The following is a 15,292-nucleotide window of genomic DNA, read 5'->3' as shown; positions in this document are numbered from 1 at the left end:
GGGCACCATCTGTTTTCTTCCCCACTTTTGCTAATGCACCCCCTATGTCCTCAGCGATCGAGTAGGGGCAGGCTAGTGTGCTTCTTCCGTGTGGGTTTTGTTGTCTCTCAGTTAGATGGTACTTGTTTATCTTCAGGTCTTTAAGGTTTCAGGTGCTATATCTTTTGGTAGCTGGGCACCATCAGCTTTCTTCACCATACTTGCTTGTGCACCCATTGTCGTTTGTTTGTTTTTCATGGAAGCACTATTTCGACTTGTAAGGATGTCTGGCATTATGTGGCTATTCTGATTTGGAATAAATAGCAACCGTCAACAACAATGAGGTCGAGTATGTTGAAGGTGTGTCTGAACTGCCAAACTGCACCATTGTGGATTCCCATGAGCCACATACAAGAGTTTCAGTGTCTGTGCCCCAGTCAACACTTGCTGACTATTTTGTAGAACACCGTAGTGGTGTGAAGTGGTCTCTCTTTTGCTTTGTACTGCCACCGTTAACATGACAGTAGTACTTTTGCAGGCCTACTAACTGGAGGGTTGGTGACTGAGTCTACCCAGCAGACTCCAGAAAGAAAGGCTAGGTGATCTACCTCTTAAAACTCACAGCTTGTCCTCCAAAACACAGACTGGTTGTGATTCAGAATCGACCAGATGCAACCCACTTTCATTGGCTGTTTGTAAATCTTCTTTGGAGAAATGTCCATTTAATTATATAGCTCAGTTTTTATTAAATTGTTTTGTCATTTTGTTGTGTTAGAGGTATTCTTTATGTATTTTGGATGTTGAACTCTTAGCAGTTAAATGGTTCCCAAATACTTTTTTCCTTTTATAGACTGTCTCTTTGCTTTATTGACAAAGTCTGTGATTTATTCTGGTTTTGATAATGCTTTAAGTGTTTGATTATTTTCCCATCCAAGAATATAATAACCGGCTTTTTCCCTTTCTTTCTTTTGTAACAGTTACATGGGAATTGGTCTTTCTGCTCAAGGTGTGAACATGAACAGGCTGCCAGGTATGCTTGTCATGGAATTCTGGCTTGCTCTTTCTGGTTAATAATAATAAACCACATTCATTGTCCATACTTTTGATTGCTGTGAGTTCAAAGTAGAATTTGATCAGTTCTTAAAAAGTTAGCAATAAAGTTAGCTGCTATGCAGCTTAGTAGAATTTAAAGCATATATGTACTATGACTTTTTAAATTTTATTTTAACTTGTAGGTTAGGGTTACATCGGTGACTTTAAATGGTTAAATGGGTTGCTTGTTTCTCACCTGACTGGCCACTCACTCTCCGAGCCCACCTCTGGAATATGGGCTCCTGTTGGAGATCCCCAGGGAAGGGCTGAACGAGGCCCACATAGTGGCTGATGCCCTCATTAGCCAGACAGGCCCGAGATTCTCTTTAGTGGTGTTTCGTCTGCACATGTTAGAAATTGGTACTTAAAGAAAAAATAATCTCTTTAAAATAGAAAGCTAAACAGGGACTGTGAAATGAAATGAAATGCCTAGCTGCTGTTTAATTGTAGTCAGTTGGGATCACATGGCCATGCTGTCAGTATATCTTTTTGCTTACGGTTATGTGTGACAGGGGGCTTAAATGAGCTTTATTTCGCAAAAGTTCTCCTTAGGTATAACTAATAAAATATCTGTGTTTACAAATGTCTTAGTAGTAGTGCTGCTGAAAGACCAGACATGGAGTTTTATAATTGAGTCAGGAACTTGAAAACTTCATATGATTGAATAGGGTAAAATACTCTGTTTTACAGTAAAGTGTGTTCTCTTGTTAGTAAACAACTTAAAACAAATTTCTTCAGTATGCTGGTGAAAGCAAATCTTTGGAAAACGTGTGCGGCGGTGGGACTGCACTCATATTTCTGCTCGTTTAGTACTTACTGTAGGGTTTTGTTGGGTGAGTTTATTTTCTGTAGTGTTGCAGTAAGAAAAGTGATCTAGAATGATTTTTTGAGCCTGTCAATGTGCATTTGGGGGTTTTATTTTTGTGCGCTGTTTGTGTACTACTATGGCAAATCTTTTCATAACCTTAGTAAACCTGGTGCAGAATGAGCTTACTTTTCTTTGTAACTATGCTGGAACTTCCTTTTTAGGTTGGGATAAGCATTCGTATGGTTACCATGGGGATGATGGACATTCATTTTGTTCTTCTGGAACGGGACAACCTTATGGACCGACTTTTACAACCGGTGATGTCATTGGCTGTTGTGTTAACCTTATCAACAATACCTGCTTCTACACCAAGAACGGACATAGTTTAGGTACTGAAATGACACATTACATGTAAAATAAGCAGCTACATTATTATTATACTTGCAGCGTTGTAAGTTAAAGGACCCCTCGTGGTGCAGTGGATTATACATCGGACTGCTAACCTCTTGCTTAGCGGTTTGAAGCCACCAGCTGGCCTGCATTAGGAGGTGGGGTTTTTCTATCCCCGTCCTGTGAGTCAGAACTGACTCGGTGGCAGTGAGGGTTTTTTTAAATGATGATTGTTTATTTGTTTTGGGGCATTATAGTTATATTTAATATGTGGTTCTCCTATATGCAGGAGTCTCTGGAAAGGGCTCTTACTGGTTTAATGGAGGAAATGGTAAACATGTGTCTCTAGTACGGTCTCTGTCAGTCAGTTGTAGAGAAATAACTGTAGATAAAATTCCCAGAGTCAGCTATGACAGTAATAGAAATGCTGTGCATTTTCTGCTTTACTTTGAACAAACAAACACCTCACCGGACAAATCTATAGGGGCCAGGTGCTAAGAAAACTGGGCTGTCAGTCCTCAGGGTCATGAGTAGTGCAGTCACAAGGGAGCTGGATGCTCCAAATCTATAGGGGCCAGGTGCTAAGAAAACTGGGCTGTCAGTCCTCGGGGTCATGAGTAGTGCAGTCACAAGGGAGCTGGATGCTCCCAGCTCGAGCATGGACTGGGACCGACTAAGAGGACAGACCCGCTACAAAGCCAGGATAGTGACCACAAGTTCTGTGGAAGGGCGCAGACCCAGCAAGAAGAATCATAAAGCCTGTGAGAATAAAGGGCATGTTGCTTAATAAGAGGTACATAGATGGAAATGGAAGTTCTAAGACAAGCAGGTTATAAGGTTTTTCTAGTCAAGTATGTACCATTTACATATTTAAAAATATGAATGTTTCTTAGAAGTTTAAAATTTTTCATTTAAAAAGTTTCACATTATCTTACTGATAGAAAAATCTAGATTCACTAGAAAATATTTCGAATGGGATAAAGTCAAAGGAGGCTAAAGTGAAATAGCTCTAGAAGGCAAAAATTCCATTTTTCTTATGAATATATTTAGTCATATAATACCTTTTCCTTTAAGTAGCACAGAGCCTGCTCTTTCTGTCATTTCAAAGAAAATGCTGAGTATCTGGCTGCATCGATTAAACAAAAATACTCAATTTTTTGCCACATAGTGGAATTCCAACTCATAGCAGCCCCATAGGACAGTGTGAGCTGCTCTGTGGGGTTTCTAAGGCGATAAATCTTACTGGAAGCAGATTGCCACATCTTTGATCCGTGGATGTACCGGTGGACTGAGCCACAGACATTTCTGTTAGCAGCCCAGTGCTTAATCGCTTCCCCACCAGGGTTCCGCACTGTTGGTAGTTCGTCCGTGCACCTGAGAATTGATCGTTGCGACCACTGGTTTTCAGAGCAGCTTTGGTTTCTTGTTGCTCTTCTGGCTCTGATTTGTCAAAGTAGTTGACTGGGATCGTTTTAGTTGTTTTGGCCGCTTAATTGATGTTTAAGCAGCTTAAAAGATGTTTAAGAGCTTAATTAATCTAGGAGGAATCTGCTTTCAGAATGATATTTTATTTAAAAATGCAGAAGAAAAATCTTTTAACCTTTTGGCCCTAACTTTTTGAGGAACATTTTCATTTTGGGAGATAGAAGGTCCACAGGGAACTGGTGCGTTTGACCTGTTGACCTCACCATCCAACCTACAGCACTTTCAGGGCTCCGTTGGTGGAGCTCATAGGGGATGTGATTTTATATTTTTCCTACTGGATTTTCATAAATATTTCAATGAAATGTGTATATTGAATAATAAAGTAATTTTTACATCTACAAACGTTTCTTAGGACAAGGATATATAATAAGCATCATTTCAGATTTTAAGTATTCTGAAGCACTTGCCATTGGTATTACAAGTTTAATCAGTATTATTGAATATGTAGAGAGACTTGATTTCGAAAGCAGGTTCTGTAGTCAGGCTTGCCTGTGTTTGTTCCTTGCTTAGAGACTTCAGTATGCCTGTGCCTCCGTGGTTTCAGTTGGCAACCAGGATCATAGGTGGTCAGACTGAATGGCACGTTGTAAATTCTTATTAGATCGCTGCCTAGAATACAGCACTCACTAGAGGTGGCTTTTTGTCATTGTTTGCTAGGTTCTAGATGGCTTCTAGATTTCTTCAGCACACGAAGAGGGTTTTTATTTGCGAAAATAAGGAGGAAACGTTTCAATACATAGGTCAACTTAACTTTAAGATATTCTTACTTTTTAAGAATATACTTTTCTTTTTGAAAAGAAACAAATGCCATTGTTATCTCTGATAAAAATATCCCACTTTACCTCCACTGAAATTATTTGAAGCTAAATTTAGATGAAGATTAATTGATGGGTTGGATGAAGTAACTCGGGTGTGTGTGTAAATTCAAAGGGGGACCATTCTGCTACGCATTTTTTTTAAGTGTGATCACTAAGGTGTTAAGTTTTGAAGATATGAGTTATATAAAACCTCTTTGCTAATACTGAAGGCAGTGATGGCACCCTAGAAATAACATTGATCTATAGCTCCTGTGTTAGGCCAGCTTCTCTAGCGCAGCAGAACCAGTGGCGCTGACTTTACATATGCAACTGTGCTCTCAGAAAATTACTTGTACAGTTGTAGAAGCAGTCAAGTCCAACTCCAGGCAGGTCCCAAGTCTGTGGGCCAGTTGTTAGATGAGGCTTCTCCTTCCTCATGCAGCTGTGGGAGCTGATGAACTCAAGATTGGAAGGTAGACTGCTGGCTGGTAACAAGGTTGGTGGTTCAGATGAAAGGCCACCGGGCTAGCAGATAAATTAGAGCAAACCATTGACTTAAACACCAACAACTGGAAGTCTCTGAGCTATGAGCATGATTCAGTGCCAGGAAGAACCAGTAGTTCTTTCCCACAGCATCCACTTACATAAGAAGTAGACCACATCCCTGAGGAACCTTTCTTTTACTTGCACCAGGCCTGCGACCTGAGTCAGGCGGTAGCACTCCACCCTCGCCTCTGAGAACCTGACCCCAACTTCAAATCACTGAACATTCGAGGCCCGCCAAATTGTCACAAACCCTAACTGTCACAACCACTCAGGCTGATGATTTGAGGGACTTGCATTCTTTCAGGCTTATGTTAGTGCTACTTAGAAGGAGCTAGTCTTATTAAATTATATATACATATATATATTCCTTTGTTATTTATTCTTTTCCTTTTTAGTGAGACATTATACCATAGCTTGCCTTTGAAAAACAGCTTCTAATCCAACTTTCTGTTTTTTCTTCCCTCAGGTATTGCTTTCACTGATCTACCGGTAAGACATCATTCATTTTAATAGCAGTTTTGTGTTTTTAATTAAAAGTATAGAAATGAATCCTAAGCATGTTTGGAAAGCTCAGAATGTAGTGTGACTGGGCTGCATCCCATCTAATAGCTTGCATAGAATAGAGATCCTTTCTCTGAGCACACATTGCTTCGGGCCCTCAGAAATGTAGCACTGAAGTGCACTAGAATCAGTTGTACGATTTTGTCATCAAGAAGGAGTCATGACTGAAATATACTCTGTGACGTCCTTCTTTGGCGTCGTTGGCCCTTGACCAAGGGTCTGCCGCACAGCCTTTGTCCTTTGCTCGTGCAGCACAGGCTGACGGCCGCCCATGGCAGGTGCTGGGGGGACGCTGTTGCACGGAACACCTAGGGATCGCTGTGCTTTGGGTGTTTATAGCAAAGGACTACATATTTTTTAAAGATCTTAAGTACGAAGGATAGAAAGGGCCAGGGTGGGGTGGGACTAGAGCACTGGAGTGTCAGGGACAAGACACACAGAGCTGTTCATGTCTCACCTTTGCACAAGGTGGAACTTGTTTAAGATTTTTGAAGGAGTGAGGAAATGAGCCGTGTGTAGAGGTAGAATGGTCTGGGCAGAGGGAAGAATTCGCACAAAGGCCCTGAAACACAAATGCACCCGGCTTGTGCGAGATAATGTGTGAAGTGTGGCTAAAGGGGACTGAGGTGGACAGTCGTCGTCGATGAGTCAGAGAAACGGGCCAGGGAGGTGGGTGCAGTAACACAGGAAGGGGAGTCAGTGCGGGAGCATCTAGGCTTGGCTGAGCATTGACTGATGGAAATGCAAAGGCGATGCAGGTTGATTGGCGCGCTGGCGCTGGGTGCAGAGTCCGCTGTAGGGCACTAAGGTGGAAGCCAGGCGGGCGGGAGAGGGCTCTCACAGGAACTCGAGAGTGAGTGAATGGTGGCCCTTACTGGTACAAAATGTGCCAAGTGCCTGATTCTGGGAACCTTATTTATCAAATCAGAGACACTACCAGGGTAATATACAGCATGTCTAATAATCTAATAATACAGTGCTTTCCTATTGCTTTGAATTTTTATTTGATACCTACTGAGTGATCTCTTTAAGGAAACAGATTTTCAGAAATCAATATTACTTGTACAACTAAAAAGATGAGACGAGCAATATAAATTGATGAAGCAATTCCCCAAACTTGTTTGCATTAAGAGTTCAGCCTTTTCAGTCATGTTTCAGTTGCGGCCGTGGTTTCAGTGCAACAGTGTGTTCGGCGCCGTCAGGAGCAGTGGTGGACATTTCGGCCTCGCGCTCTGCACTGGGGCGCCTTCTGAGCTGCCGGCCGACCTCACTGCGCTCTTGGGATGCGGGTACTTTTTAATGTTACCAGAAAGCACTGTCTCTGACAATCACCAGGACCTCGGGTATTTCTTTCTCAGTTGGTCCTTAGTGGCTTAGTTGTAGTGGACCTAAGTATTTCAATCAGGGCAGTAAGGCCCAATGAGCTCACTCTTCAGCAGACTGTAGTAGTGTGGCGGCAGTGACAGCCATACTGTGACAGCTGTCTGCCATGGTATGTCTGCCACTGGCCATGGTCAGATGCAATTGTGTCTTGGGATATTTGAAAGTATATCTTTTGAGAGATGAAGGAAGATTCAAAGGTAGAAAATAGAAATGCATCTAGAGATGATTGATATTCCTGATGAATCGGGCACTAGGAGTGAGTAGGGTAGAGAAGAAATCAAACCACTGGGTGGGTTTGCACAGTCAGCCAGTGCTTACCCCACAGTCCTGCCTAAACAAGCTGGTAATTCAAGGAAATAATTGGGACTGGTGATAAAATATCAATAATAGAAAACACCCTTCCAAAATAAGTCCAATAAAATCTAGGGTGTGCAGAGCCAAGAAACCTTTTTGGAACAAGTGTGTTTTTTTGTTTGTTTGTTTTTTAAATAAAGGGTGATAAGGGTTAATCTTCTATCCCCCCCCTCTTTTTTTAATCTTCTATTTTGTACCAAAGTAAATTCCAGATGGGTTAAAGGGTTTTTGTCAGGCTTGAGAGACAGTTAAATAATCTTTCTTTCTTATCGCTGCTGTAACAAATGGTTGGCGTTAAGAACAGTTGTATTTTCTCAGTGTAGGAAGCCAGGAGTCCAAACTCCAGGTGTAAAGTAAGCTCTGGAAGAAGGCGGACTTTCTCTGTGTGTTGTGCGGGGAAGCTGTGTCCCAGCTTCTCCAGCACTGCTCCTCGGTTCCAGGTGGCGTCTGTGTTTGCCTGTGTGCTCCTTGTTGGTCTCTGAGTGAGCGGCCCTTTAGAATCTTAGTGGTGATTGTATAGAAGGCACACTTGACCGTGTGGTGAGGTCTTGGACAGAATAAAGAAACCCAGCACGAGGTGTCCCCACAGGGGAGGGATACAGTGCCAACACATGCCGAGGGCACTCAATCCATTGAAGTTTGCCACTCACTGGCCAAAATTCCTGCCCTTCCCATATTCAACCAATCACACCATTCCAAAAGTCTCATTCTGTTCCAACCGCAACCAGAAATCCAAAAGCCCATCCTCTGGGTGATCTGAATCAAGTAGGAAGAGTCTGGGTCCATTTCACCCTAGGCCCACATTGCTTTTTATCTGTGTGCCGCAGAACAGAAATGCACACGCTGTTCCCGTGATCCGCGTGTGCCGGTGCAGAGTGCACAAAGCAGGCATTTTCGTCGCAGATTGGGAAGCTGGAGGGAGAGAGGGAAGGGCCGTGGGGCCTGAGCGGAGACTCACAACCTTTGTAGCCCTCAAGGCTGGAAAAGAAACTCACACAGGGAAAAAGAAAACATAAATCATAACAGCAAATGTGGTTGTTTTGAAGTCCAAACCCGAGCCAGGAGGATTTTCTGGCGGATCCGAGGTGGAAACGTGAGAAAGAACCTGGCTTCAAGATTTCTGTCTGAGGACATGAAGGAATGGAAGTGTCAGGCTTGGCTGTGAGGAAGACCACAGGTGAAGCACGTTTGAAGGAAGAGATTAGGATTTCTATAATAAGTTCATTAGTTGTCATTTAGACCGTTTGGTGTAAAACCCACCACTGCTGAGTCACTTCCATCTTGGTGGTCCCGCTTCGTTTCCGAGGCTTCCCTTCTCTGTGGGACTGGGGAATAGCCCCCTCGCCCTAGGAGCACTGGGTGGGTTTGGACTGTCAGCCAGTGCTTACCCCACAGCCCTGCCTAAGCAAGCTGTAATTCAAGGAAATGATTGGGGCTGGGAGTGAAATTTGGGAAGTCATTGGCATTTGGCTCCTCTTTCAAAGCAGCAAAAGGATACTGCTTAACAAGGGAAGAGTGAGTGGGGACACCGAGGAAGGAAGGGGTGGACCAAGGACTGAGTCCTGGGGAATGCCAATTCAGGAGGAACCAACCATGGCGACTCAGATAGGGAGACCAGTGAGGTATGAGAAGAATTGGGTGACCTGAAAGCTGAGGGGAAAAACACCAAGGAGGGAACACCTTAGCTTAATAAAGCAAATAAAATATGGACCACGAATTGGCCGTTCTGTTTGACAAAGTGGAGACCATTTGGTGACCTTGACAAGGACCTTTGAGCAGAGTAATAGAGAAATCTGGATAGAGCACCAGGACTCTGGAGGACGCTGGCCGTGGGATGGGGTGTAAAGAAACGGAAGGGAATTGGTGATAGGAAGAGGGCCAGCCTAGGTTTTTTAAGGTTAGGAGATGTGGCAGGATGTTTATTTGCCCGCAGTATCAAGTACTACAGCGCTCAGAGGTGAGATGGTCTTTGTTCAGAGCATTTGCAGTGACAGGCGATGGCAGCACATTTAGGTGCAATCCTGGTAGATGCATGCTCTAGAGTTGGGGAAGGGCCTAGTAGCCCTTTCCCCCTCATTTTCTGTGTCATGCAGCACTGCGAGCTAAGAGTAAGCAGCTTTATCATTGGCTTTGGGTTCTCTTTGGTAGAGAGAGTAGGGATCCTTTGGAAAAGGCTCCTTACTTGGCTGTAGACATGTCGACACTTTTTGTGTTGCCTTCTAATTATTTTCTGCCCTACTTTTGAATCGCCCGTTGTTGTTTTCTCCCCCACTATAATTAACTAACAGTGGTCGTCACCTCGGGAATAGCGGGTGAGGTGGTTGCTGTGGTGCGGTTCTAAGTGGCTTTTTAACACATTGGCTTTCTACCTGTCCTCCCTCACTGGCCAGTTGCAGTCCTGGATTCTAGAAGAGTAGATCTGCAGGAAAGGTAGCTACCTCCACTGTGCTACAGCTGCCCTGGAGCAGTCGTGGGCTTTTATACCCCCAGCCCCCAAAGTCTTTCCCTCCTCACCGCATCAGTGTTAGAAGTCTTTATCTGTAGACTAATTTTGTTGGTCATCAGGCACAGTCCTTTTGTTATCGTAGCCGCTTTCTTTTTAAATGATGCTACTTTCCAGTTTTTAAGGCTGACTTGGAAACCACATTTTATAGATAATTTGCTTCCATCTCCCTTCAAATGTTTTAAATAGAACAGGTCTCTTCTACTGAGAATAATATTTTATTTGTATGTTGAACTTTTAGTGTAGATGTTTATCTTTCATTGGCTAATGGAAATGAAGAAGTCAGTTTTCTTTTTGTAAAGAACTGTACTTTCTGCTCCCACCCCCCAAAAAAGGAGATGGGGAAAAACGGAATAAAACACCTTACTGCCACTGAGCCAGTTCCAACTCACAGTGAAGTAAGAGGGCAGAGCAGAGCCCCTGTGGGTTTGTTTCCGGGCTGACAACGTGCAGTGCGGAGGAGAAAGTCTGGCTTCCCTGAGGGGCTCTGAGCGGCCCCTGCTGCTGCCCTTGGGCAGCCTCTCTGTCCCCACAGGGCCGCCAGGGTTGTTAAGCTGCTGCAGCAAACTGCCCCATATTACTAATTCTGCCATCTCTCTTTGGCTTAAGACACTGAATTTGTATTTCTGTTGATCTTAAATGTGCATGCTTTAAACCACTGTATATTTCTATTTTTCCTTGTGTTTCTGATTTTGTCACTTGGCTGATGAGTTCTTTTCAAACATTTCTTCGTAGATTTTTGCTGTGGAAGCTGTGCAAACATTTTGTATTTGTGCACAGGGTATTTGCTCTGACCCTCCAACTTATTTCGTACTCTAAATGCTTGTGATAATGACATAACAAGGTTTAAGTGCGGAGCGTGCAGATGTGGGAAACTTGGAGTTAGTTACAGGGCTGTCAGAAAAACCCATGTTCTTGACTCAGCTCTGCCACTTAATGGCAGGGTGACCATGGAACAAGTTCCCTAACCCCTCCGGTTCTCAATTTCTCTGTCTTTGTAATGGACATAATAATTGGTATGGTTAATCCCTGGCATTTAGTAGACACATAGTAACTTCAAATTTATTGATTAATTAGTTATTTAGCCAGAAGAGTTTCCTGTATTTTTGGTCTGGAAATTTTGAAGAATATCTGAATGCATTTCTATATGAATACGGAAATTCAGTCTCACCCTTTTCTTTCCTTGAAATGTGTGGATTTGAGTCTTTGTTTTTATGTAGACAGTTTCCACTCCTAGTGGCATTGTGTTTGCATATAATTAAGTTCTCACCACCTGTTTTCAAAGGTGCTTCACGCGTAAAAGGATACATGAAAGTAGTAAATTTAGAATGGTACATGCCCAGTTAGAGCTGTACTTCTGTGGTAACTAACTTTAACAATTAGTTTCTATATTAGATGTCAGAGAAGTGAATATCAAAACCACACTACCATGCCACTCCCACTAAGAAGGGTAATGTAGAAAATAAGAAATGTTGGTAAGGATGTATCCATTGCTAGTGGAAATCCAAAACTGTACAGCTTGTTGTAGAAAAGTGTAGCCAAACTAAACAAACTCAATTCCAGCAAGTCAGTTCTGATGCCTGGCATCCCCACTGGACAATATAGAACTACCCCTGTGAGTTTCCCACACCACACCTTTTTACGGGAGTAGAAATCTCCATCTTTCTCCTTTGGAGTGATTGGTCGTTTGAACTGCTGGCCCTGCAGTCCATAGCCAAACTGGCCATTACTCCACTGGGGCTCTTTAGGAAATAGTGTCAATATAGCCTAAGTTCTGTAGAAAGACAAGAACGGGCAAGGGTATGGATATGCAGGCTTCCTGGTGGTTACCAGGGTAGAAGGGGTGGAAGAAGGGGTGTTACTAATTATGGATTGCTGAGTCAGTTCATATTCAAGGAAAGATTGCATCGACGAAGGGTAGGGCTACACAACTGATTGCTGTAATTACTGCCAACAAGTTGTATGCCATTAGACGCTCAGTAGGTCAGAGTTGTAGAATAGAGATATTTATAATAAGCAAAAGTAAAAGAGCAGCTGGTGGTGCTGCCCATGCACAACCAAATACTTTAGGGGTTTAGTTCCTTGGCGGGGAGGTTTAGAGACCTCGTTTCATGGTACAGCCCGGATAATTGGCCTAATATACCAGGTTTGGTGCTTTGTTGACCTCAGTACATTGTGTCGTGCCCCAGGGTCTTACGTCCAAAGCACGACAGCTAGTCTCTATTCTCTGAAACAACAGAGAAGGAAGAAAGTCAACATGAGGGGACTAATGGCCTCCAGAAACAGCTGCCCCCTTCACCGTAAGGCCGGAAGAACTGGGTATACAGCGCTGTCATTACAGAGCACCTTGACTTTAGACTCTAGAGCAGGATCCTGATCAAAAGGGGAGGAAATGCAGAACAGAACTTCACATTCCCATGGACTCCAGACTACTTGCATCTGTGGAGGCTGGATGCACCTTGACATGACTGCCTTGAGATTACCTTTTAAGCTTTAAACCAAAATATTCCCCGAAGTCCTTTAAAAACCAAATATTTGTTATTTAAACTTGTTTTTAAAAATGTCTACCTTGAGCCTTTGCTCTTTTAAGAACTATCTGTGAGGAGGCTTAGAAAGCTCACAGGAAAAAAGGAACTAAAAGACACGGAATATAGTCGATAACAAACATCAACTCTGAAGACTAGACAGGAAACTCGGGACTGTGAGCTTATGGCAGCGGAGAGGTAGCTATTTGGGGAAGGAGGTGAGAATGGCCGCACCATTTGAAGACACAACCCTGTCACTGAGTTGCACCTGTAGAAATTGTTGAGTTTATATATGTATATGTTCTGCGTATATTTTTAACAAACAAAATCTTAAATGCTGCCTTTAGAAATCATGTAAAGACAGCAGTAACTCAAATTATGTTTATACTGGTATCTCCCATATGACATACTCTTAGGAGCAAGGATTGGGTCTTTAAGACATTAGAAGTACATGGGACAATGTGGCATGTTCTTTTTTCTTGGTGAGGAGTTTGCAGGAGTGATATTTTTCATCCAAGATCATGTCTGTTAGTTTAGTTGAGGCTTTTTGTTTGCTTGCTTAGGGTTCCTCCAGTAATTGTTTTGAGATTTAGCCCTATAACGCCAAGTGGATGTTTTCATAACATTTCATTAAATGTATATGTTAATATATGTTGATACCTATGAAAGTAAAGAATAAAAACAAAACAAAAAATTTCCCCTGAAATTAAAAATTCAGGTGTTATAGGATTAAAAAAAAATCATGAAATAAATGTATGGTTCTTTTCTTGTAAACACAGCATTTGAAAGAATGAATACATCTGACATTAAAGGAACAGGCATTTAATGAAATGCATTGTCTTACAGCCAAATTTGTACCCCACTGTGGGCCTTCAGACACCTGGAGAAGTCGTCGATGCCAATTTTGGGCAGCATCCATTTGTGTTTGACATCGAGGACTACATGCGGGAGTGGAGAACCAAGATCCAGGCACAGATCGACCGTTTCCCTGTAGGAGACCGAGAAGGGGAATGGCAGACCATGATACAAAAGTAAGAGGGAGCACATTTGATTCGATAGTGTCTCACAGTATCTCCTTTCTAAGATGAGTCCTTTGTTGGGCATACTTGGGAATTTTTCAATAGTCTGTTGAAATCCTAATGGTATTAAGGCTATATACTATTGATTGTATTTTAATCTCTCCACAAACAGGGCTGTACTCCCAACCATTTAAAAAGAAAATTACGAATGATTTGGAGACACGTGCAGAATTACATTTCAGTGTGATTTCTTAATTTGACAGGAAGTAAAATGAAACTAGGCCCGTAGGTTCAGTTCATTCATTTGCCCGCCATTCTTGTAATAGGATGTAGTGGTTCCCAAAGGTTACATGATTCAGCTGTTAGTGGTGGTGAGAAAGATGTATTCAAAGCAGGAATCTAGTTTGTAACATTCCCAGAAGTTTGGCTCTGTAGTTCAGCAGTAGTTGGAATATTTATGGGAAAAATTACTGCTTGGCAACAAGGCAGAAGCATTGGGATAATCATGGTGTATCTCATGTATTGCCAGGTACAATTTGTGTTTCAAAAAAATCCCCGGGAATGAGTTGCTTTCTAGAATGAGATCAGCACGTCATTGATTGGATGTGAGTTGCCATCAGTTCAGTTTCCAGTGACCCCATGTCCAGTGTCGAGCTGCTCCATCGGGTTTTCAGATCTGTGAGTGCTCAGAAGTGGGTCACCAGGCCGGCCTTCCGAAACACTGCCGGGCAGCTGTGCCCGCTGAGCTTGAGGCTGCTAGTAGAGTGTGTGATTGTGGGTGGGAACCAAGGACTTTGATTTAGTGGAATTCTCCCCTTTTGCTAAACACTACGATATTTAGCATGTAGGCTTAGGGAGTTTATAATCGCCTTCCCTCTCAAAGAAGAAAATCTGACTTCAAGCCTCTCCCTTAAGGGATCCTTTTTTAAAATCTTACTAATTAATTTGAGTTCCACTTACTTATAATTAGACTTTTAAGACAAGGTAAAAAGTACAAAGCTCAAGAAGCAGTGAATATGGAAGTAGAATTCCTAAATGCAGTATAAATATTTATGATTCAGGGATAATATGGTGGAGCCAGCAGTAGAGCAGAAAATATGGGTCAAATAAAAGTACCATGAAATAGGAACTACATTAAAATTCCTGTTTTAGAAAATTATATCCTATTTTATTACAGAACTTCTTAAAACTTATTTTTCTTTTAAAGTTGAATTTCATTCAGGAAAGCAGCAGGACAGTGTAATTTATACAGCAGTTAGCTTTCCAGATCGTACCTTTGCTGAAAGGCAATGTCATTAGTACTAAGTGGAAACTCTTAGAGACTTGAAAGAGAATAAAAGCAAACTTCATGTTGCTAAGTTTTCTCAGTCTTCTTTGCTATGGCACTGTAGCCCAAGCTAATAACAAAAGACTTTCGATACCATTAGTTCAACACAATTCAGCTGAAATTCACCCTACATTAAAAATCTAACACAATATATTCTTTGGAGATGGAAGTGATCCGAAAGGCACAGGGAGTCTGAGAACATGCTTCTCTCCTGGAGTGATCATTCTCTAGAGCTGGGCACGGTGGTCTTTGTTCGCAGTTGAGCAAACAGACCACCTTGACTCAGATCTCATAGTTACCATGAAGTAGAGCTGGGATAGGCTGTTTTCCGGGGGTCCGATCCCCTTCATATTCTTGAGTGGTTGTCACTGAGCCTAGTGGCAATGCACTCGTAGTACAGGATGCATTATTGTCTCAGTACCATTGAGTTCAGTGAAGATTCCCTCCCACACTCACCTTTGCCACAAAAAAAGTACTCATCATGACCCATGGGAAGTACAAGACACAGTTCCCTTCTCCCTTA

The 15,292-nt window shown here is 42.5% G+C and overlaps 1 protein-coding gene across 3 annotated transcripts in view; it reads left to right on the top strand.

Moving 5' to 3' along the window:
- The window catches only part of RANBP9 (RAN binding protein 9), an 84,894-nt gene that overhangs the window by 51,930 nt on the left and 17,672 nt on the right, over window positions 1-15,292 (top strand). For all 3 annotated transcript variants that reach the window (XM_004715287.2, XM_045298690.1, XM_045298689.1), the window contains exons 3-6: window positions 957-1,009; window positions 2,101-2,268; window positions 5,564-5,586; window positions 13,270-13,454. In XM_004715287.2, the coding sequence (XP_004715344.1) occupies window positions 961-1,009; window positions 2,101-2,268; window positions 5,564-5,586; window positions 13,270-13,454 (425 nt within the window). In that variant the 5' untranslated portion in view covers window positions 957-960. The remainder of the gene's footprint in view (window positions 1-956; window positions 1,010-2,100; window positions 2,269-5,563; window positions 5,587-13,269; window positions 13,455-15,292) is intronic.

This window comes from Echinops telfairi, unplaced genomic scaffold (assembly GCF_000313985.2).
Source record: "Echinops telfairi isolate 266 unplaced genomic scaffold, ASM31398v2 ScPeMD7_7439;HRSCAF=8477, whole genome shotgun sequence".
NCBI lineage: Eukaryota > Metazoa > Chordata > Mammalia > Afrosoricida > Tenrecidae > Echinops > Echinops telfairi.
This window is presented reverse-complemented; position numbering and strand designations above follow the sequence as displayed.